Genomic DNA, 25,228 nt, shown 5'->3' on the forward strand with positions numbered 1-25,228 from the left:
AATGAATTTATTGAGTTTATCAAAAAAAATAATTGTCTCTCTTAGGGGTGGGTGTGAATTTTTCACAGCCATGACCCAGGTAGCCAGGGCGACCTAAGTTTTAGGAGTAGACCAGGCCAAAGGAATGTGGTACAAACTGAAAAACTTAGGTATTGAGGGAGAGCCCCACTAAGGAGTATTCACCCCTGATGGTGATGCATCAGAAAGTGTTTGCCTTCTCCATCTCCTGTGGGGTTGAATGCAGTGGGAAGGAACTGTGATAAGGTTGTTCGGAATTGTGCACCCGGTATGGTGTATTCTCTATAGTTTGCAGGACATTGGAGCGTTGGGTCTCAGTGCTTGGCTTTTGCAGAAAAAGGTGATTTATCACAGTTGTTTGCCTCTGCATTGTCTGCATTGTGTCCCTCCCAAGGGCCGTGCGCTCCATTCTGGCCTTTTGTGCATGCTCCAGGAAGCCTTTCCAGCTGCTTTCAGGGCTGCCTATTGGGATTAACTGTATGCTCCATCTATAGCTTTTTCTTATTTNCTGAAAACCGCATTCTGTCGGCGTTACACTGAGAGCTCCCTGGTGCAGAAGTGTGGGGATGGCAGTGAGCTGGTGACAACTCCCTGATAGGCCACTAGCGGCTGCTGTAACTCCTGACAGCTAATATAGTCCCTAAGGGACCACATGCCAGCAGAGACCTGGTGGCTGGAGCAGGGTGGGGACCCTAGCGCATGGGACTTGCCTGGACATCACAGATCTCACCTGCCCACACAATGCTCATTTGCACGTTATTCCCAGCAAGACCAAAGAAATGCACATTTCATCCCAACTCAGTTTCCCTTGAGGTGCAAAGTGAGCGCTCAGCCCTGGGCCCCAGCTCTGATCCTATGCTAACGGGGACATTTACATATTGAAGAGAGTGAATGCAAACCTGATGCCAGGCCACTAACTAACCGCACTCGAGGGACCTGCTCTTCCCATTACCATGCAGGACACTGACACCTGGTTTGGGGAAAGGCACTTTGGCCCCGATCCTGCCAATGGACCCATGTAAATTTGATGATTTGGACAATCCCACTGAAGTCAGCGAGACTATTCATGTGAGTAGAGTGACAAATGGGATCTAGTATTTGTAGGATCAGGGACCTTAATAGGAAATCTCTCTTTCTTGGTTTAAGTCCATTTAACTCTGTTTAGTAGAGGTCAGGGTGGGGATATAGCTGGTAGTTTACCAATAACTGTATATTAGTGCAGTGACAGTGACCTCTAGTGGCCAGTAAAGACTCTTCCAGGTGAGTTGTCCTCACTCCACTCACCTGTCTCTGAATCCCTGTTCCTGACGCTTTCCCCATGGGCCCCAGTGACTTCCTGGGCACTAGGTCCAGAACCAGGGTCATCTTCAAGGTCCGAAATTTCTCTGGCATCATCATAACCGTCCCCTGGGTCATCTCCAGGCAGGGCAGGGACCTCTGAAATAAAGATGGGACTTAATGGTAATGAGAAGCGGCTTTCCACTGAATAGAGAAATAAACTACATGCCAGGTGTGGCGAAAGAGGGAGTTATGTGTATTATTTCTTATGAATGCCACATACATATCTGTTTAGCTGTTTGATATTATCCTGCCAGACTGCACAGAGAAAATCAAAGGAGGCTATTGGTGGGGAAGCAAACAGGAAACACAAAAATAACAAAGGGCACCTTAAAGGCACAATGAGGGGAGCTGTTAATTGTGGAATGCCTCTCCCTGGCTTCAGCCTGGCTAGTCTGGGCTAATTCTTCCCAGCCCTGAGCTCAGGATCAAAAGGCAGACTAGGGAATGAAGGGAGTGGAGCAGCAGTAGCCAAGGGGTAATGTGGCTTCCAGGAGTCAGATTCATCACTGCTCACCTCGACTGTCTGGAGTCTGGGGAACGTTGCTTAAGGCAGGCTCCTCCACGTTATCGTAATCCAACCGAGACCCCCCTGGGGAAGCTCCCTCTGGAACAACAAACATCACACTCAGCTTCCCCTGAACACACCCATTTCCCCAGCAGGTTTTGGTTCCCCATTAAAGGCCTGTTGTCTTGGAGTTTGGGCTGTTCTGTTCATCATAGAGTCTGTAGGGGAAGTTACAGGGTGACCCAGGGGAAAAGGGAGAGTCATGGACATTCTGTGAAACAATAATTGTGCCACCTTTATTGCCTCAAAAATAACTAGGGCCCAGCCCTTCCCCACAGCGTCCAATAGCAACTTTGTCATGCCCTTCAATGAGATCAGGATCTATGCTGGTATTTAGGGTTACCATATTTCAAATACTGCAAAAAGAGGACACTCCACAGGGCCATGGCCCTGCCCCAACTCCGCCCCTGGCCCTGCCCCAACTCCACTCCTTCCCCGGCCCTGGCCCCACCCCAACTCCGCCCCTTCCCCAAAGTCCCCGCCCCAACTCCGCCCCCTCCCCCGAGCACCCCGCATTCCCCCTCCTCCCTCCCGCCTCCCGGCTGCTGCTGTGCTGGGGAAGTTGCTTCGGCCCCCGCTGCGGTGGAGAGTGGTGGGAGCCGGGAAAGTTGGAGCCCGGGGAGGAGGCGGTCCCCTTACCATGCCTCCCTATTTTCCTCGACATGTCCGGCTTTTTGGAAATTCCTCCTGGACAGGGATTTGAGGACCAAAAAGCCGGACATGTCCCGGAAAATCTGGATGTATGGTAACCCTACCCCAGAGCTGCCTTCCAACCGCCCGCCGGACCCCCCCAGGCCTCACCCCAGAGCCACCCGCTCTCCACAGGGCCCATCCTCAGCCTTCTCCTGCCTCAGTGCCCCCTCGCCTGAGAGCCTGCCCTCCACAGCCCCCCCACTCTCCACAGCCCCTGCCTCAGAGCCCCCACCCCCTCCAATAGCCCCCATCTTCCATAGCGCCCCCCACCTTCCACAACACCCCCACCTCAGTCCTCCCCTTCACCTCCCTCCATAACCCCTACCCTTCATTTCCCCACCTCCTCCCATAGCCCACCCCCTCCACAGCCCCCCACTCTCCACAGCCCCTGCCTCAGAGCCCCCCACCCCCTCCCATAGCCTCCTACCCTCAGAATCCCCCCCACCTCAGAGTCTCCCACCCTTCACCTCCCTCAGGGGAGCCTCCACCCCACTCCCAGCCGGACCTGGCGAGGCTGCGGCAGCTCAGGCTGCGGGAGGCGCTGCAGCGCAGGCCCTTCCCGGGTGGGGGAGCTTGGGCTCCCAGGAGCCGCCGCCGCGCACCGAGAAACTTTCCCCTGCGCCAGAACCCGCCCCCGGGCAGCAGCTCCGCCGGGGGGGAGGCAGCCCCGGCTGCAAGGACAGTTGGCGGGGGGGCTCCTTGCACGGCCGGGACGGAGGGGGGAGCCTGAGGCTCTGCCAGAGCCGTGGGGGATGCTCAGAGGAGGGAGAAGCGGCCGCGGGTCCCCTGCACCAGCAGCTGGCTGCAGAGACGCCACCACTCCTAGCCGTGGGGCGCAGAGTTGCAGCAGCACGGGGGGCTTGCAATCCACAGGCTGAGCGAGCTGACACCCCAAGAGGAGAGGGGGCAGTGGGTAGGGTTATCATACGTCCATATTTTCCGGATGTTTTTATATATTTAAAAAATCCTCCTGGATGGCAATTAACAACTAAAAAGCCGGACATGTCCGGGGAAATACGGACGCATGGTAACCCTACTGGTATTGAGCTAACCCTGGACCAGTTGGGAGACAGTAGCTGCCACACCAGAGCTGACCATTGTGAATTCAACTGAACTCTATAAAGATATGGTTTAAAGTCCTTACTTTATATGGACTGGATCGTGAATTAGGCAGGGGCAAAAATCAGGAGGCAGGGGCTAAGATTGTTGAGTCTGAACTTTTGATGAGCTTAAACTTAACCCAGACTTGATGTCTCTGTCTGAACTTTTAATCAAAGCTCTGACCTGCGAACTACTCATGACACCCCCCTCCCCTTAAGTAGTCATCTCCCCTTTTCTCTTTCTGAATTTACATTTTAACCTGTTTTATCCTGTAGAATCTTGATTGATTATACATGACCATTATGATCTGTTAATCACTTTGTTTACTTCTGTGTATAAATATTGATGCTCACCCCTAATAAACTTGCCACACTTACTCTGAAGCTTTTCAAGCTAAGGATAGTGTGAGCCCGTTGATCAACGAATTGGTGTCTGGTCTCTGACAGATTGTGAGCCCCATACCAACTCCGCACGAACTCGGGTGCTGGAGAGGTGAGTGAGGACTTGCTTTTTACCTAACAAGATCATGGGGCATAGATCAGGGGTTGTATAGTGACATGTGTCAGCTGTGGAAGACAGATTCTTTCAGACTGTGTGAATATTTCTCTGCCCAGTTCCCTGCAGCTCCTCCCCTGGGGGAGAGCACCATCAACCACACACAGAAAGGGTCACGATTTGTTCCCGTTTCCACCAAGAGTTGGACAGAAATCTTTTATGTGTCTCTGTATCCACCTCCACCCTTGTTACCTTGTTCTGATCCAGGATCATTTTCCCCCTCGCTGTCCCCAGTGTAATACTGCAGCTTCATCACTGAATCATCTAAATAAGAAACCAGAGAGATGGTAAATGGGATGTTATCACAGTGAGAGCAGTGAAACTGGCTGATGGGCAATACATCCAGGTCCTGGAGCAAGATTTATGGTCTCAGTATATTGCTCTTTGAAGAGAAGATGCTGAATTCACAGTGACTGAGTGGTGAGAGGCTGACACAGATTTTCCAAGATAAATATCCATTTTTTTGTGGTAAATGTGGCTTTGGAGTGGATAAAATCAGACTGTGAAGATGCTGGGCACAGCCATATTGACCTCATAAGGTGAGGCAGGGACTGAGTGAACCTTTAATCATGGGATCCCCTCCTGTGTGCTTCATTCAAATCCTTCTCATTAACTGCGGAGCCTGTTTTGAGTCACACTCAGGGTGTAAGAATCTGTTTAGAGAGCAATGTTTATCTTCTCCTCCTGAATGTTGCTACTTCATGGCCTGATCCAGAAGAAAATTACAGCTGAGGCTGCTGGTCCAGACCTCCTCAGCCACGGACATGACTCTCATTTTGTTATGCAAGATACTCCCCCTCCCCTGCCTTTTTGCCAGATTAAGTCACACCCCTCCCAGGATCAGAGTTTGTGACCAACTCCGATCATTAGTAGAGAGGAGAATGTGGATCTCAGAAGTAGCCTCAGGGAGACGCATTGACCATGCTCAGAGTGCCCCACAATGTGCTAAACTGAGAGCAGCATCTTCCCAACTGATTGACATTGAGTCAAAAGGACGTGAACAGTCACTTTCCTGACCCATAACTAATTACCCCCTAAGACTGCAGGATGTACAGATCGGAGTCTGCTAGGGAGGAAACTCATTCATCTCATTCCAGTAACTGGCTGATCTCTTCACAGACCCAGCATCTGCAGCCATCCAGAACTCACAGGCTTGAAGGCTGCAGAGATTTAGTTCTAGGTCAGAGCTTTAGACTGCAGAGTGCATTAGAGATTTTCTCCCTGTTAGGAATGACACACACAGACCTGAACGATCAAACATTTCCTGCTTCTTTCCCATCAGGTTATAATCGATCTCCTCGTACACGGCCTCAGAGAAAGGGTCCAAGGATCTTCTGGAGCCTAAAAACAAAGGGCAGGGTTTGCACAGGGTTAGAGAAGCTAGGGATGGGAAACCTTATGAGATCATCCAGCCCATCCCCCTGGGCCCAGTGCAGGACCGGTCCCTACAGCACATTCCCACTGCTCTGACCAGTTTAGATTTCAGTGCTCCAGGTGACGGGGACCACGTCCCTCTCCTGTTTGTTCTATTGGCTATTTCACTGTCATTAAATTTATCTTGATATTCAACCTTAATGGTTCCTTCATAAATTTATTCTATTACTCCTAGTAGCACCCTAGCATCATTCTTCTCCTATCCTGGTGCTCACACCTATGTGCAAAATAGTACTTGTATATGTACTGCCTAGAGACTGTGTGGGGAATAATTAGCTAATATTTGTGCAGTGCTTTAAAAATGGAAAGTACTATCTGTGGTGGTACCCCCCATAAGGCTTTATGGAATATGCTTATGAATAACTAGAATATGTTTTATGCTACATATGCTATGTAACATATCTATGTAAAGGTTATGATCTACTGAATACATTCCTCCTATTTGTATGCATGTATCATTTTTGTACTTGAAGTTAAGAATATTGGCTGTATACTTGCTTGATTTCTAAACAGCCTTAGTAAAGCATTTGGTCAACTTCTTTAGAAAGGAATTTGCAAAGTTAAGTGTCCAATCAAGAAGCACTTAAGGAACAATGGATCTTGGAATCCTCCAATCCACATAAGAAGTCTACTTGAGGACGTTCAAGGTAGCATGTGAACCATGGCTGCTACCTATAGTTCTGAGTCATGCATGGACATGTGGCTCCAAAACTCCATCTTGGAGCTGGACTTTGCATAGGAGAGAGGAGGGGGTCTCCACCCACAAGAGAAAGTCTATTTAAACCCCTGGAAGACCCCCTCCATTTGGTCTTCAGCTGGCTAAAGAGACAGCCTCTCCACCCCCAAGGATACCTGAAAGGAACTGAAACAAAGGACAGTAACTACAGGGGGTATGAGTAATTGCTGTTGATTGTTCTTTCTGAGGTACACTGTATGCTCCAGCATTTTATCTTGAATTTATTTGTACTGGGTCTCCATTCAAATATCCCTCTGTCAAGTTCTTCCACTTTTCTCATTAGGCCCATCCTGGCTGCCACACTGAGGTGGAGAATACTGTTGGTCTGAATGAGAAGTTTTTGTCTTTGAAAGATATTTCTGTAGCGAACTCTCCCATGTAATTCAGAATGTCTCCAGGGCTAGTCAGAGCTGTGTCAGGTGACTTCAGTTCTGGGCGGGGTTGAAGGTGATTGTAAGGCCCTTCTGAGATGATTCTTACATCTGCTCCTAAGTCAATTTTAAAGTCAATAGTGTTTCTCTGAATGATCAGTTTCACTCTCCAGGCAGGCTCTGTATCATCACACATGAAAGATCCCAAAAACAATGGCTCCTGATTATCTGTAATATGAATCAATTCCCTGACTGCGTTTATGTGGCAAACAACTGCAAAATGTCCATGTTTTATGCATTTAATATAGTCTGAGTGTTTGACTGGAATATGTACCTCTTAGCCAGGAGTTCTCTCTCTTTACCTCATAAGTTTTATGGTATTAACTTGTTTCACTCATGCTGCGTTAGTTAACACATTCTAAGCTAGTTTCTTGTTCAAGTTTGGCAAGTTGCTCTGGGTTTTGCTGTCTTATCAGCTCAGATTGCTTTGCCATTTGAACAGTAGTGTGTAGGGTGAAGTCTGTTTTTAACTGTAGCTGCTGTGAAGGATTTTTATCAGTTAACCCAATAACCAGCCTCTCTCTGATATTTTCATGTTTGCTGTTCCAGAATCAGAGTTTTCAGCCACGGCACGCAGAGCTCTTATAAATTATTCAACATTTCCCCCTAGTCCTTGAATTCTCTGATGAAAACATTCCTTTTCATAAACCACATTTCTCTGAGGGTACAGTAGAAAGAATTACGAACACGTTGTTGGAATGGAGGTTGTTCATAACTCTGAAATGTTCATAACTTGGAACAAAATGTTACGGTTGTTCTTTCAAAAGTTTACAACTGAACATTGACTTAATACAGCTTTGAAACTTTACTGTGCAGAAGAAAAATGCTGCTTTTAACCATCTTAATTTAAATTGAAACAAACACAGAAACAGTTGCCTTACCTTGTCAAATCATTTTTTTAATCTTTCCCTTTACTTGTTTTAGTTATTTACATTTAAGACAGTATTGTACTGTATTTGCTTTTTTTTTTTTTTTTTGTCTCTTGTGCCGCCTGGTTGTGTACTTCCAGTTCCAAATGAGGTGTGTGGTTCACTGGTCAGTTCTGTAACTTTGAGCTTCTAGTGTATAAAGTATGCATCAAACATAGCCAGAACCCTTCCATAGTTATCTTTGTGACTGTCCTCAGGGAAATCAAAGTATTTAAAGAAATGTTCTGTTTCCTTCCAAATAGCATGAACTAAACACCATACATCAGTTTCCTTATGGAGTTTTATAGCAATTTGAAATCTTGCAAAATGCTGCTTCTAGTCTGTCAATTGTGAAGGTCTGTCAAAGCTGAAGTTCTCTGGGGCAACGAAGAGGGAGATGTTGATGAAACCCTGCAACCGGTGTTGCTTTTTTTCCTGTCTACAACCTTCATTGCTCCTCCTTCCCTCTGCAACTTCTGTTGCTTTCTTCCCGCTGTTTTTCTGCTCCTCTGGCACTGCTTAACTTTGGGCTCCATGTCACATACACCTTGTACATGGTAGGTGGCAGGGCTGCTATTAGCAGGTCAGGCTTCTGTACCAGATATGGACTGGCTACAGACCTGCCTTCCCAGAGAGATACTCACCAGATGTGTTCACAATAAGATCCCTTAATGCTCTGCCAGGCATGGCTGAGGTTAGCTAAAATAAATTGTTACATGCAATGCCACTTCGTGGCCGAATAGTATAATACAATTTAACCTTCCATTACACTGACAACACCCCACCCCCCGTAGGCACAGCTCCCCCTGCTATTTCAGAGGCATTTCACATAGTGACAACAATCAACACCCACCTCTGCGCTGTGCCCTGGCACTTTGTACCTGTGCACCCAGGATGATTAAGACCAGGCAGAGCAGGGCCCCGAGGATAATGCAGATGACCACAGGCACCGTGACTCTCCCACTGTCAGTCAGAGGGCGGCGTGGGGGAGCTGGTTGGAAATGAACATGTGATAGGAAGAGATTATTCTGTGAGAGTCACGCGGGGTGGAGGGTGGGGGCAGGGAGCTTCCCAATCACTTATTGGATGGCCTAGGACAGCAGGTAATGGGCTGGGACATAGTCTGTGCGCCATGGGGGCAGGTCACAGGCTGCTGTTTAAATCATGGGCCCTGCCCTCTCAGCTGGAGCCAGCAGACAGGAATCATCAGGCTCAGCAGGGCCTGCAGCTCCCACCTAGGTGTCATTCACCCCTAGATTTCACAGGCCATGTGTAAGGGGACTGTTGGCCCCTTACTAAAACTCAGTGGGGTTTTTCCGTTGGCTGTCTCCCAGTACCAGAAGGAGGGGCAAGGTTCGATGGGAAATCAGGACCCTGAGACTGACGGTCCCCAGAAATAATGGGGAGAGGCCAATGCTCCAGGTCAGCCTGACTGACAGGGTGGGCAGGCTAATCAGGGAGTCAGGAGGCTGGGGAGGTGGGGGGGCGGATCCTGTCCTTCCTGTGAGCTGGAGTTGCCTGGAACAGAGTGGGGCTGAGCTATTGAGAGAGCAGGGGCTGGAGCTAAGCTAAGGGAGCAGAGCCGTGCCAGCCAGAGAGAACCAGAGAAGCAGACCAGGCGGAGCAGGTCGGTGCTGGGAGCAGAGTCACAGAAGCAGCCCACAGGGGAGACCTGTGCTAGGAGCAGAGCTGTAGGAACCAGAGCCAGAGGGGCCAGAAAAAAGCAGCCCAGGGAGATGGAGGCAGAGCAGCAGCACCACTGCTGCTGAGACAGAGTGGTGGAGCTGGGGCTGGAGCAGTCTGAAGCTGGGTGCTGTGAGCAGCTGGGGAGAGCGAGGGGGGCCCTGGGCAGCAGGCCCAGTGCTGGGAGATTCCCCCAGCCAAGAGGCCTTGTAGGTCAGACTTGGAGAGGGATCGTAACCCCAACGTGGAGGGGGCGATGCTGGGAAGAAGGGTCCTGCCACCTAGAGCCTGAAGGCAGGGCTGGCTCCAAGTTTTTTGCCGCCCCAAGCAAAAAAATTTTCCCGTGCCCCCCCGGCCCCTCCCCAACTCCGCCACTTCCACACCCCAGTCCAACCCCTTCCCCAAATCCCCAGGCCCGCCTCCTTCCCCGGGCGTGCCGCATTTCCCCTCCTACACCTCCTGCCCAGGCAAGCCTGGGAGGGAGGGGGAGAAGCGGAGCAGCAGTGTGCTCGGGGGAGGAGGCGAAGGTGATCTGGGGGGGGGAGCGGTTCCTCTGCCCCCCCCAGGGTTACTTCCTGAGATGCCCCAGCGCCCCCCACCGCTGCAGCTCACCTCCGCTCCGCCTGCTCCCCTGAGCGTGCCTCCGCCGCTCTGCTTCTCCCCCTCCCTCCCAGGCTTGCCGCAAAACAGCTGATTCTCATGGCAAGCCTGGGAGGGAGGGGGGAGAAGCGGAGCGGCAGCGGCGCGCTCGGGTTGGAGAAGCGGAGTGGCGGCGGCGCGCTCGGGGAACAGGCGGCAGTGGAGCGGAGGTGAGCTGAGGGGGAGTGGTTCCTCTGCCCCCCCCCAGCGTTACTTCCTGCAGTCCTCCCTGTGCACCTCACCGCCGCAGCTCACCTCCCCTCAGGGCCGGCTCCCGGCTTTTTGCACCCCAAGCAAAAAAAAAAAAAAAAGGGCCGGAGTGCCGCCCCTTGGAAAGTGCCGCCCCAAGCACATACTTGGAGCGCTGGTGCCTAGAGCTGGCCCTGCCTGAAGGCATGTGGCCACCACCAGAGCAAGTCAAGTGTCTTACCCCCAGCATCCCTGCAGCACAGCCAGGGCCTGAGAAGGAGGCTTGGGACTTGTGATGAACAGACTGAACTTCCCTTATATTCCAGAGGCTGGTTGTGATGTCCCCGTGCCACAGAGCGGGGTGATGTGTTTTCCTTTAACCTTTCCCATTTTTCCGTTTTTTTTTTTCAATTGATTGCTGTTTAATAAATTGTATTTGATTTGAACTTCATGTAATGATCAGTGGGTCAGGGAAACATCCAGTGCAGAGAAAGCCCCTTGAGGTGGGGACACCTTAACCCCTGCCCTAAGTGACCACAACCTCCACCCCGATATAATGCGAACCAATATAACACAAATTCGGATATAACGCGGTAAAGCAGTGCTCCAGGGGCGGGCGGGGCTGCGCACTCCGGTGGATCAAAGCAAGTTCGATATAACGTGGTTTCACCTATAACGCAGTAAGATTTTTTGGCTCTCGAGGACAGCGTTATATCGGGGTAGAGGTGTAGTTCTGAAAATTTAGCAGGAGGAAGCTTGATTATTGGTGAAAACTGTCAGTTTAGGGGAGGGCAGGATGCCACCAGCTTTCCTTTCTGACCCTCATCACCATAGTTTTGTGTGTTTTTTAAAGGACCAATTGTTGGTCCTTGGTTGTATAGCTGATCTTCACCTCAGTTATCACCCTCTTTCAAACAGCCCATTTTGGGGAGATTAATGAGAATTCATTTTGATTGTTCTTTCTTATTTATAATATCATAGTGCCTAGGAGCTCCAGTTATGAGGACTCTGCCACACAGGAGTGTGGAAGGGGAGCCCTTGAGGTCAGGCAGGCTTCTGGTTAAAGGAATTGGGAGCGAGGACTCAGATTCCTTCGCTAGCCCATTTCACCTGGGTACTGTATAAGCCAGGTATAGCGGGACCATTCCCCTGCTTACACATGGAAAGGAGCTCCTGCCTGAGGCACAGCTTGCATCTCATCCTCTGTGATCCAGCACCAGAGGATCTTGATGGGAGCGGGGGATGTTTTACCTGTTCTACTCAGTGATGATGTCATCTCTGTCACACCTGCAAAAGGAAAGGGAGGAGAGTTGGAGTCTGGAGCGAGGGGGAGGTGACGTATTTGTCACCAGGTAGCGTCCCTCAGAGTCCCTGGAGATCACCAGACGTCACTTCTACAAACTCCCTGAGAGCAGCACCGAGTCTGTATGTTAGTGATTTAGGGCCCATGTCCTCCTATACTGACTTGTAACAAACAGCACACTTGGGTCTGTGATGGATGCAGGGGCTATGTGGGCTGATGTCTGAGACAATCTGACCCCACAAAGGTTCCACCCCACAGCATCCATGATGCTCCTGCACAAAGCAGATGGGAGGGCCTGGTCTGTGACCAATAGGGGAAGGCAATTGGACTCATCGTCCTTCCAGAAAATTACAGCATGTAGCAGAAACATCTCCTGTCACTCACCTAAGCAATTCACTGCAACATCTTCCTTATGGCCACAGTTGCTTTCACCCCAGGGCTTGGCAGGACAGTCCCAGAGAGATGACTCTGTCCCTCTGCAGTTCACCTTCTCCACCCAGATGGGACCAGTCCCCTCACCGAATGCAGCCTCACCAGGGGCAGATACAGCAGATCCACAGCCCAGTTGTTTACACACAACGTTAGCATCCACCATGTCCCAGGAGTCATCACAAACTGTTCCCCAGGAGCCACGGTACCAAACCTCCACTCTCCCCGAGCATCTGTCCTCTCCTTCCACGACACGTAACTTCTCCTGGTCTGGAAATGCAGAAACCTCACATGTTACTGGGACAGCTGGGAAAGTCCTTAAGGACGAAGAATGAGACACAGAGAAGCAGAAATACCTGTGCAGCTTGGAGAGTTCGGGCATTCGGCGAACAGGGTCTGAGGTGTTTTCTCTTTTTGTCCTATGCAGAGAAAATGATGAACTGAATGGACTGAGAAGCATGTGTGATGTGGGAGAGAGTAGGGTTTATCTGTATATTAAACCCCTAAATTTCAGCAATTTTATAAACTTAAATCTAAAATCTAGTTTATTTCAGAACTAACGGATTTATTACTCAGTGGATTCTCTGGCTGTTGAAGTCTTTATGCAGCTCCCTGCTGGTGTGTGCGTTTGTGGTTATCTGAGTCTGTTCCATCCACCCTGTGTACAGCTGGTTCTGGCCCTGTTTGAAGGTAAACAGATTTGTCAGCTGAAACTCACCCACATTATTGTGGGGATCCAGACACGGTGGTATTAGAATCGAGACCAAAATGGGACTTTAAATCTGAAACAAACTCTCACCGACACGCACAGACACAGACACACTTTTCGGGAATTCTGATCCTGACCCAGATTTCACAGCCTGGGGGTCAGGAAGCAGGGGCTGCAGCAGAGCTAGTCTCCAGGCAGCTAACAAGCGCAGCTGGCCTGTATTAGGCTGCCTGACTGGTCATACTGCCTGATTGGTGGGAAGAGTCAGCAGTCCAGGTCTTGAATCAAGTGCCATTCAGCAACTGCTCAAAGCATTTCCCACAGCTAGGATACCTCGTTTTCCTGTCTTGTTCCCAGCCTTGCTCTTGCCTTGACTCCGGACTTACCCCTTGCCTTGCTCCAGGTAACCTGGTCCTGACACTGAGCTCCAATTTCTGACTTCGGCTCTGGCTCTGACCCTTGGCTCCAATTTCTGGCTACCAGCTCCTGCTCTAACCACTGGGCACAACTCCTGCTCCAACCACGCAGCATGACCGCCCATGTCCTGGTCACTGACCTTGGGCCCATCTCTGATTGTTCATCACAAAAGTATAGCCACAGAGATTCCCAAATGACGCTCGCTAATGGGAGGCATTTGCAGTGGCACTAGAGCAATTTTTACAGTTGGGGTGCTGAAAGCCAGTGGTCCCCAAACTTTTTACCTTGCCCCCCTTAGTCCTGTCCGTGCTCCCTCTCCCCTGAGTTGGGGCCAGGACTGAGCAGTGGCTCTGGGGGGTGGGATCTGGATAGGGGTAAGGGGACTGAGGCTGGGACAACAGCTGACCGAGGAGCAGAGCCCCGATTGCGAGGCCAGCAGCGAGACCCTTTGTGCAGTACCAGCAGCAGAGCGCGGGGCTGGCACCTGGGACCCTGTGCAAAAACTGGGGGTGCTGAAGCACCCCTCACACCCCAAGTTCCCCTGCCTATGGGCATTTGTGGGCTCTCACTATCTGACTGCACTGTGTAACACACAGCTTGTATAAATAACTCCTATGTTTGTTTTCCAGGGGCTGTATTCTCATTCCTAGAATGGACAATGAAAATGTCTTTCACTGCTGTGAATGTAAAACTCTCTGTACTGAAAAGTAAATACATTCACAATTTCTATCACACCCTTTCAATGAGTTAAACATGTAGAGAGTGTGTTCATGCGTGTGCACAGAGAGTTTCAGAATTACCACTGCAGGAAATATGGGTCTCTTCTGCGCGGTTATCACAGGACTGCTGTTTCCACATGTCTGATGGGCACTGCCAAAGGGACCTGTGCTGCTTACTGCATATTACATTGTCCAGCCATGTGGGACCAGAACCTGCTCCATATGCAAAGTCTTTTTCAATCTGCCCTCCATCCCCACAGTTCAGCTGTTTGCAGACAATTGCTGCGGCGACTCCAGACATCCCATTGGAGCAAACACTGCCCCACGTCCCATTGTAGAAAATCTCCAGCCGCCCAGCACAGACACTGTCGCTCACCAGCCTCAGATCTGTGAACTCTAAAAGGAAATGCACAAAAAGGGAATTTAAATCATCTGATTCTGAAATGATCTGGTGTGAAGAGTGAAATGCCAGCGATTGCTAACGATCCTGTGCATCATTCGGCAGGAGCAAATGTCAGAGAGAATCGCTCTAAGAATGAGAGACTCTTCTGGATGCCACAGGCCCATTAGAAATACAATGGTCACCTCTGAAAAGTCACCGATTCCCAGCAGTTACACACACAGATACCTGCAATACAGCAGTGCGGCAATATGTGTGGCAATATCTCCAATACTCTTGGGTGGGAACATATGGGAAATGGTGACTTTCTAATCACGACCCCAGTAGGTAGGTAGAAGAGTAGAGTGACCACATTTTCTTTAAAAGGGAAAACAGAACACCCCACGGGGAGCCCAACCCCAAGGCCTTCCTTCCTCTCCCCTCCCCCCAATGTGGGGCTACCCTGAGCCCACCCTGCCTCCCGCCTACACAGGGACAGCCTGAGGTCCCCCTACCCTCTCGACATGTGGGCCGGCCTGAGCCCCACCTGCCACCCACCTGTATCAGGCTAGCCCTAGGTCCCCTTCTTTCCTCCCACATGCAGGGCGGCTCAAGACCCCTGCTGTCCTCCCGCATGGGGCTGCCCAGCCAAAGCTGCTGTCTTGAGTCCTCCCTCCAGCACGGGACTGGCGTTGCCACTCGCCCCACCCCCGCATTTTCCGCCACATCCCGCTAGGGGTCGTATCCCACTTTTTTTGCAAAACTGAGCATTTGTCCAATTTGCTCTTGCCAACTCATGATCACTTGGCAAGATCAAAAGGGACAAATGCCCAGATTTGAGAAAACAGTCGGGATGACCATGGCAGGCTTAAAAAAGGGACTGTCCCAGCCAAAACTGGATGTATGGGCAACCTCTAGAAGACACAGTGAGGTAAAGGCTCTATCATTCTCAGCTCTCTCCTCAATTGTCTGCCCCCTCCATTAAATCCCTTGGTAAACAGTCACATGAGCATTCCTGGACCAGACCTGAGCAGAGAACTCCCGCGTCCTCTTTGTGTCTGCAGTTGTGCTGGCCCCAGCCCATGGAAGGACACTCCCAAAGATTGGATTCCTTCCCAGAGCAGTTCACATCATCCAGCCAGATCTGCCCGGATCCTTGCCCATAATGAGCAGAGACAGTTGCATTGATGGCATGTCCACATCCCAGCTGTTTGCAGACGACACTGGAGTCTGGTAAGTCCCAGGAATCATCACAGACTGTCCCCCAGCTGCCATTGTAATAAATCTCCACTCTCCCGGCACAGCGACCTGTCCCATTCACCAGTCTGATCCGCTTGCTTCCTGCAGGGATAGATCCCAGCTTTTAATATGCAATATGATGATAATTACACAGCTTCCATGCAAATCAATGATGATGCTACAATGGCTGAGGTTTGAAATACTCCTAAAAGTCTGTCTTTAACAAGAAACACAGAGAAGAAGAGAAGCTGAGTAAGGAAATGAGGAATACTTTTTACGGAGCAATATTGATAAACAGCATGTGAGTGAAAGGGCCTAATTCTGAATTCCTTACTCATCTGAGTATCCTTAAGGGACTCGTTACATGGGTCAGAGCTATTTGTGAGACGAAGGGTTAGTGGAATCCGCCCTCGCTCAAAACCTTGAATATTTTCAAACAACTCTTAAATGATAAGCATCAAGGTGTTCAAGGAATTATTAGGCAATTAATTTACCCAAAACCAAATGTTCTTTTCAATTGTTACAGAATGGAGAGGATGTGACACTGGCTGACCAGGTCCATGCTAGAGTGTATTTAGATCAGTTCACTTGTGTAGATCAAAGTAATGGTTAGATGTATAAGGGTGTATTCAGGTGTTTAAACTGTATGTAAAGTAGTGGAATGTTACTGGTATGATTTTCGCTTATCTATTCATGTCATAATGTAATGCCAAGCGTGCACATGGTAAATACACTTGTAGCTAAATAACACATCAAATAAAGGATTTAAGGACTTTAACAGAAAATGCTAATTTCAAATCAAATGGCCATTATGCATAAGGTCTGAAGTCAAAAATCAAAGTGCATTCCTCACTCCCTGTCATCCAAGGAAAAGCCCATATGGATAGACTGTCAGCTTGTTTCGTGTCAGAAGAAGATATAAATATGGATTCAAAGAAAGATCCTGTATCTCTGGACTGTTTGGATTCTAACAGAGAAGAAAAACTGAATGAGAAGACAGAGATCCCCAAATAAAGGGAAAGAAAGGCAAATTGGATCCACGTGTCTACAGTAAAGTCCCAGACCCTTAGAGCATAATTCTACCCTGCTGAAATCAACTGTGAAGCTCCCACTGGCACAATGGGAACAGAAATGGGCCGTTAATGTGCTGTAGTTACCCTGCAGTTGGTGTGGGCATGAAAAATGATATCAGTGCAATAACATACAGTGCATGATATAGGGACATAGTTAAAATATCTGTTACTTGTTTACTTTTCCTGTGGGACCTTAATGTAAATATATACCAGCAAAAAGAACAATAGCATTATACTGTAAAATAGTCATGTAAAACCAAGAACAATGAAAAAATCCCATCACAGATTCCTTTTTTCCCCTTTTCCTTTAAATGAAGGAAAATTGCACAGTTATAGGATTAGGACTTAACAACGTCATGTTATAACAGCAACTTTGATGGATTTCCTAAGGGATAGAGGGTTAGATCCACAAAGGTACTTAGATACCTAACTGCCTCTTTATAAATACATAAAGTGTAAATCATTACATATTTATTGTAGCAGGGACTTGACTCTCCCATATCCCAGGTGAGTGCCCTGGACACCAGGTAGAATCAATCTCTAGGTTTTTTTCTGATTCAGTAACTGATTATTTGTACAAAGTGGAATATTTCCAGCTGAGTGACCTACCCCAGCATATCCTATAGCAGCGATTCCCAAATCTGGTTCGCAGCTTGTTCAGGGTAAGCCCCTGGTGGGCCGCGAGATGCTTTGTTTACCTGAGCGTCCGCACATACGGCCGCTTGCAACTCCCAGTGGCTGTGGTTCACCATTCCCGGCCAATGAGAGCTGTGGAAGGAAGCGGTGGCCTGGCCTGCACTGCTGCCCGCAGCTCCCATTGGTTGGGAACGGCGAACCACAGCCATTGGGAGCTGCGGGCGGCCATACCTACGGACACTCAGGTAAACAAAGCATCTTGCAGCCCGTCAGGGGCTTACCCTGAAGAAGCTGTGAACCAAGTTTGGGAACCCCTGCCCTATACTCTATTGCAGGGTTCGGCAGCCTTTCAGAAGTGGTGTGCCGAGTCTTCATTTATTCACTCTAATTTAAGGTTTCGCGTGCCAGTCATACATTTTAATGTTTTTAGAAGGTCTCTTTCTATAAGTCTGTAATATATAACTAAACTATTGTTGTATGCAAAGTAAATAAGGTTTTTAAAATGTTTAAGAAGCTTCATTTAAAATTAAATTAAAATGCAGAGCCCCCCGGACCGGTGGCCAGGACCCAGGCAATGTCAGTGCCCCTGAAAATCAGCTCGTGTGCCGCCTTCGACACGCGTGCCATAGGTTGCCTACCCCTGCTCTATAGTTACTAGGGCACTCACCTGTGTTCACATCCCTGCTCCAAATCAGACAGAGCAGGGATTGAATGTGGATTTCCCACATCCCAGTTGAGTGCTTTAACCACTGGGTTAGGGGTAAAATGGGGAGATGAGAGAGCTGACCTAGCTTACATGCCGAGCTCCAGGAGTGGGTTCATGACTGAGATCACTGAGCAGAGATAGGTGCCTACCTCTGACTGTGTGTCAGGGGCCTGAGGCTTAGATCAATGGCAGTTTGGTGTCTAAATAACTTTGTGTATCTAGGCCAGGGGTGGGCAAATGTTTTGGCCTAAGGGCTACATCTGGGTATGGAAATTGTATGACGGGCCATGAATGTACACCAAATTGGGGGTTGGGGTGCGGGAGGTGGTGAGGGCTCCAGCTTGGGGTGCAAGCTCTGGGATGGGGCCAGAAATGAGGAGTTTGGGGTGCGGGAGGGTGCTTCGGGCTGGACCAAAGGGTTCGGAGGGCGGGAGAGGGATCAGGGCTGGGGCAGGGGGTTGGGGCATGGGAGGGGTCAGGGGTGCAGGCTCCAGGTGGTGCTTAGCTCAAGTAGCTCCCGGAAGCAGCATCATGTCTCCATTCTGGCTCCTACGCAGCGGCACGGCCAGGTGGCTCTGTGCGCTGCCCTGTCCACAGGCACCACCTCTACAGCTCCCATTCGCCGTGGTTCCTGGCCAATGGGAGCTGCGGAGGCAACGCTTGGGGCGGGAGCAGCGTGTGGAGCCTCCTGGCTTCCCCTATGCGTAGGAGCTGGAGACAAGACATGCTGCTGCTTCTGGCAGCCGCACAGAGTGGGGCAAGTCTCTGACCCCACCGACGGCTGGAGCGCCAGAGCATGGCAAGCCCCGGATCCCACTCCCCGGCGAGCACTCGAGAGCCGGATTAAAACATCTGGACAGCCAGATGCAGCCCCCGGGCCATAGTTTGCCCACCCCTGATCTAGGCCCTACTCCCTTCCTTGGCATTTCACTGCTGGCAAATGTAGGTCATTCCCTGCTCAGCTTTCTGGCTTCCGATGCCTAACTCTCCCCATGCATTGTACGGGGACCTGGGCATGTGACTCAGGACTGAGGATTCCATTGGATGGCAAGGCACCTAGGAGTCAGGCCTTGCAACGTCCAAGTCCCTTTTGGGATCTAGCCCAGAACCACTATTCATGGCAATCTTGGTCAAAACAGGTTACATATGACTTCCTTTTCTTACTATTGTTTTCTGATTCGAGACAACGCGTTTTTTAAGACTTTAAAATAAAGAAGCCACTAAATACACTAGAGCTGCTTGGAAATTCATCCTTTTCTCCACAAAATATGAATGACCATGGATATTTTTCATGTTCCACAATAAATTTGGGTTTTTCATAGGGCTGTCAAGCATTTAAAAAAAAAATAATTGCAATTAATCGTGCTGTTAAACAATAATAGAATATAATTTATTTAAATATTTTGGATGTTTTCTACATTTTCAAATATATTGATTTCAATTACAACACAGAATAGAAAGTGTACAGTGCTCACTTTATATTTATGTTTTATTCAAATATTTGAACTTTAAAAAAATGAAAGAAATTGTATTTTTCAATTCACCTAATACAATTACTTTAGTGCAATCTCTTTATCACGAAAGTTGAACTTAAAAATGTAGATTTATGTACAAAAAATAACTGCATTCAAAAATGAAATAATGTAAAACTTTAGCGCCTACAAGTCCTCTCAGTCCTACTTTTTGTTCAGCCAATCGCTCGGGCAAACACGTTTGTTTACATTTGCAGGAGATAATGCTGCCAGCGTCTTACTCACAATGTCACCTGAAAGTGAGAACAGGCATTCTCATTGCACTGTTGTATCCGGTGTCACCAGATATTTACGTTCCAGAGGCACTGAGGATTCATATGTCCCTTCCTGCTTCAACCACCATTCCAGGGGACATGCATCCAAGCTGATGACAGTTTCTGCTCAATAACGATCCAAAGCAGTGCGAACCAACGCTTGTTCATTTTCATCATTTGAGTCAGATGTCACCAGCAGAAGGTTGATTTTCTTTTTTGGTGGTTCGGGTTCTGCAGTTTCCACATCAGAGTGTTGCTCTTTTAAGACTTCTGAAAGCATGCTCCACACCTTGTCCCTCTCAGATTTTGGAAGGCACTTCAGATTCTTAAACTTTGGGTCAAGAGCTGTAGCTTTTTTTAGAAATTTCACATTGCTACCCTGTTCTCACTTTCAGGTGACATTAGAAATAAGAAGCGAGCAACATTATCTCCTATAAATATAAACAAACTTGTTTCTTTTAGTGATTGGCTGAACAAAAAGTAGGCCTGAGTGGACTTGTAAGCTCTAAAGTTTTACATTGTTTTGTTTTTGAGTGCAGTTATGTAAAAAAAAATCTACATTTGTAAGTTGCACTTTGACGATAAAGAGATTGTACTATAGTACTTGGATGAGGTGAATTGAAAAATACTATTTCTTTTATCATTTTTACTGTGCAAATATTTGTAATAAAATATAATAATATAAAGTGAGTCCTATATACTTTCTATTCTGTGTTTTAACTGAAATAAATATATTTTAAAATATAGAAAAACATCCACAAATATTTAATAAATTTCAATTGGTAGTCTATTGTTTAACAGTGTGATTAAAACTGCAATTAATCATGATTAATTTTTTTTAATCTCAATTAATGTTTTGAGTTAAACACGTGAGTTAACTGTGGTTAATGGACAGCCCAAGTTTTTCAAGAAAAATCTGAACATTTTCAATGAAAACAGACATTTTGTGAAAATTTGTAATCTTATTCCGAAGATTTTTCATGGGAAAAAAGTTTTGATGAAATGTTTTGAACAGCTCTAATACATAAAAATATAGGAGATAGCGAGAGAGAAGTTGCTATAGTGCATTAACCCTATAACATGACTATGCTTTGTTCTGTATATAATATATTTTTACTATAAATGGGTCACAGTTTGAACCTCAGATCCACATCATTTCAAGGACTGCTGAGATCACAGCACAAGGTGGGGTGGAGGTAGGCCCTGTGGTGGGCCATGTTCCCACTGAACAAGTACAGGATATTTATAAGATTGTCACCCTAAGTCACCTGAGCAAACGACACCGACGTCCTCAGCAATTCCTGCCTGGGCTGTCTCAGATGCGGAGTTGTCACAGAGAGTCAGACGAGTCTCATTTCCTGCACATCGGACACTTTTCAGCCCCACGGGGCCCGTTCCTCGCTCAGACTTAGAGGGATTATAAGCTTTCTCAGCGACTCCGCACTGGAGCTGTCTGCAGACCACGGTGGCATCGTTCATGTCCCACTGGTCATCCAGCACTCTGCTCCACACACCATGGAGGGAAATCTCGACTGTCCCATTGCATCGGCTCTCTCCATACAACAGTCTGAGCACCTCAGAACGACCTGGGCTCACAGAAACACAAAATATGCTGAATAACACTCCCTGCTGGTACTGCACTAGAAATAATACACAGGTGTAATGTGAAACACAGGTTTCTGTGCCAAGTGGAAGGTAACCCTCACCACTGTGCAGTGATAGAGGGAACAACCTCTCTCAAGGGTTTCATTTGTCTGTCTACTCAGAAATGCAGGAGGTGATGGAGGGAAAGAATTCCCCAGCTCTGAGATCAGAGCTTGCAGGATGTGGAGCGCTCTCTCCTCCCTAAGGAGTCAATGTCAGTGGAGAGTGCTTAGGAACACCTGGCAGATCAGGCCTCTGGTTACCAAAACGTTCTGTGTAAAAGTGCTCAGTGCTCACCCCACACACTGATAGCGGCAGCACTGTGAGATCGCTGTGATTTACAACAGGAGTCTATGTATTGGCCTGCAATGAGTGCCCCAAGCGCCCCACTTCCCTGCTGCAATTCCCAGATCCAGCACTGCCAGGACATGTGGCTCCTTTAAAGAAAACCCTGCCCTGTTTGTCCCTGTTCAGTGTACATTGCTGACCTGCAATCACCGCGTCAGCTCCAAACTCATAAGGAGCTAACACAATAAAGGCTTTTCTGCACCCGGCAGGGCTTTTCCAGGCCAGGTCTGCAACTCTGAACACTTGAGTTTCCTTTCTCATGAACTCTAGCTATTGTCTTGGCTGGAGATGATGCTTGGAGGGGTGAGTGACCTCTGGGCAATGGAGAGAAAGGTCCCATTTTTTTCCAAACATATGTATTTTTCATTTTAAAACATTGTCCACTGTGAGCACGTAAAGATGTTGAAGTTCCTTGTGGGAGAAGCCAAGACCCTTTCTGGTGATTACGTCATTGGAGATTTATACAGTGTAAACAGCACCCTATATTTCAAAGGAGCCAAAGTGCTCCCAAAATATGATCTGTAAACCTCTCAAATCTTCCTAAATAAATAAATAATTGTAAGACTATACATACAGAGGGCAGTAATGACTCCATATTTAAAGATGAGATTAATATTGCACTTAAGACAGGGATTATTAAAGTTATGTATGGTCTGATTCTCACATTAGGGCTCCTATACTCTGAGCAGGTGTAAATGAGCCCTTAGGGTTATAAGAATTGGGCCCAGTGCAATCTCCCCTTACTTCCCACACAGAATCTGTGTCAGTGCGACCCACACTCCTTGTACTGCAGCATTTGACTTTATTTCTCTGACAGGAAGCGGAAGGTGCAGTGGGGAGGGGACATAGATTTTAGCTGGATACTCTGGGCCTCTGTTACATTATGGGCAATCCAGCTGGCAGGTCACACCCTAGTCACCCTCTGAGGGCAGAGCTAGAGTGCAAGGGGGGAGGGGAAGGTTATAAATACAGGGGTTGAAGGGCTTTTATTCACTTGAAAGGCTACAACGGCACAGCTGCAGCGCTGCAGCTGCACCTCTGTAGCCCTTTAGTGTAGACCCTACCTATGCCGACCAGAGGGGTTCTCCCTTTGCTGTAGTTCATCCACCTCCCCGAGAGGTGGTAGCTAGCTTGACAGAAGAATTCTTCTGTTTACCTAGTGCTGTCTACACTGGGGGGTAGGTTGGCTTAACTATGTCAGTCAGAGGTGTGGATTTTTCATAACCCTGAGTGATGTAGCTGGGTCAACCCATCTTTTTAATGCATGCCATGTTGAAGACAGGCCTGTGGACTCAGTGGCTGATATATGCTGTTAGGATATAGATATTCAGGCCTGTCTGTAAAGGCCTATACTTTAAGAATTTAGGTATATGTTTATCATTTAGCTAGTTATAGAAGTTTAAAAGAAAGAATCAAAATCACTGTTTGCCTGTGTAAGGGCCTTCTCTCACTGTGACAGTCTGAGAACAACCATAACCTGGAAAGTGTATGGTCACATCTTCACACATTTCAAACCAGTCATATTGAAATAAGGCAATTTAGGGCTGTTAGAAAGGTGATCTGATCTATCACCTCCACATAAAAGGAAGAGCCTAGAAGATGTAAAAGGAAATTTAGTTTGATAGTTTTCTGTTTGGTAAGAACTCACTCATTAATAGACTAAGCCCTGGTCTACGCTACGAGTTTAAGTTGAATTTAGCAGTGTTAGATCAATTTAACCCTGCATCTGTCCACGCGACTAAGCCATTTTTGTCACCTTAAAGGGCTCTTAAAATCTATTTCTGTATTCCTCCCCGACGAGGGGATTAGTGCTGAAATCGACCCTGCTGTGTTGAATTTGGGGTAGTGTGGATGCAATTCGACGGTATTGGCCTCTGGGAGCAATCATAGAGTGCTCCATTGTGACCGCTCTGGACAGCACTCCCAACTCAGATACACTGACCAGGTAGACAGGAAAAGCCCCGCGAACTTTTGAATTTCATTTCCTCTTTGGCCAGTGTTGCGAGCTGATTAGCACAGGTAACCATGCAGAGCTCAGCAGCACAGGTGACCATGGAGTCCCAGAATTGCAAAAGAGCTCCAGCATGGACCATACGGGAGGTACTGCATCTGATCACTGTATGGGGAGATGAATCTGTGCTATCCAAACTCCATTCCAAAAGACGAAATGCTGGAATATTTGAAAAAATCTCCAAGGGCATGAAGGACAGAAGTTATAACAGGGACCCGCAGCACTGCCACGTGAAACTTAAGGAGCTCAGGCAAGCCTACCAAAGAACCAGAGAGGCAAACGGCCACTCCGGGTCAGAGCCCCAGACATGCTGCTTCTATGATGAGCTGCATGCCATTCTAGGGGGTGCCCCTACAACTACCCCACCCCTGTGCTTCCCTCCTCTCCCACCCCTCCCGGGCTACCTTAGCAGTTATCCCCCCATTTGTGTGACGAATTAATAAAGAATGCATGAATTTGAAACAATGACTTCATTGCCTTTGCAAGCGGAAATCAATGGGGGTGGAGAGGGCGGTTGGCTTACAAGGAAGTAGAGTGAACCAAGAGGTCGGGTTTTCATCAAGGAGGAACAAACAGAACTTTCACACTGTAGCCTGTCCAGTCATGAAACTGGTTTTCAAAGCTTCTCTGATGCACAGCGCACTCTGCTGTGCTCTTCTAACTGCCCTAGTGTCTGGCTGCGTGTAATCAGTGGCCAGGTGATTTGCCTCAACCTCCCACCCCGCCATAAATGTCTCCTCCTTACTCTCACAGATAGTGTGGAGTACACAGCAAGCAGTAATAACGATGGAAATATTCGTTTCGCTGCGGTCTAACCAAGTCAGTAAACTGCACCAGCGAGCTTTTAAACATCCAAAGGTACAGTCTACCACCATTATGCACTTGCTCAGCCTATAGTTGAACTGCTCCTTACTACTGTCCAGGCTTCATGAGCCATGGGAGCAAGGGGTAGGCTGGGGTGGGTGCGACTGTGCGGTGCTGCCCACTGGGAGAGCAGCCTGAGGCTGAAGCCTCCAGCTGGCATGATATTCCAGGCAGGACTGAATCTCCATTACACAAAACTTAAAGAAGAGAATGACCTGGAGTCATTCCCATTTTTGTCCAGGCGCCCCCGACGAACCTAACTGAGGTCGGCCAGGAGCACCTACGGGACGACGACGATGGTTAGCAGTCGTATTGCACCATCTGCCATCCGCAAGGCAAGGCAAGGGGATGCTGCTGTGTAGCACTGCAGTACCGCATCTGCCAGCAGCACCCAGGAGACATACGGTGACAGTGAGCTGAGCAGGCTCCATGCTTGCTGTAGTATGTCGTCTGCATGAGTAACCCAGGAAAAAAGGCGAGAAACAATTCTTTGCTGTTGCTTTCATGGAGGGAGGGAGGAAGGGGGGCCTGACGACATGTACCCAGAACCACCTGCGACAATGCTTTTGCCCCATCAGGCATTGGGAGCTCAACCCAGAATTCCAATGGGTGGTGGAGACTGCGGGAACTGTGGGATAGCTACCACAGTGCAACTCTCTGGAAGTCAATGCT

General features: G+C 48.3%; 1 protein-coding gene across 1 annotated transcript in view; it reads right to left on the reverse strand.

Annotated features, from left to right (window-relative positions):
* Positions 1–11,549: 11,549 nt before the first annotated feature.
* Positions 11,550–25,228, reverse strand: part of LOC117874114 (scavenger receptor cysteine-rich type 1 protein M130-like) — a 183,544-nt gene continuing 169,865 nt past the window's right edge. The window contains exons 6-9 of the mRNA XM_034763975.1: positions 15,276–15,590; positions 13,952–14,266; positions 12,235–12,295; positions 11,550–11,580 (exon numbers count right to left, since the gene is read on the reverse strand). Coding sequence (XP_034619866.1) covers positions 11,550–11,580; positions 12,235–12,295; positions 13,952–14,266; positions 15,276–15,590 — 722 coding nt within the window. The remainder of the gene's footprint in view (positions 11,581–12,234; positions 12,296–13,951; positions 14,267–15,275; positions 15,591–25,228) is intronic.

The sequence above is a fragment of the Trachemys scripta genome, chromosome 1 (assembly GCF_013100865.1).
Source record: "Trachemys scripta elegans isolate TJP31775 chromosome 1, CAS_Tse_1.0, whole genome shotgun sequence".
In the NCBI taxonomy this organism is placed as follows: Eukaryota; Metazoa; Chordata; order Testudines; family Emydidae; genus Trachemys; species Trachemys scripta.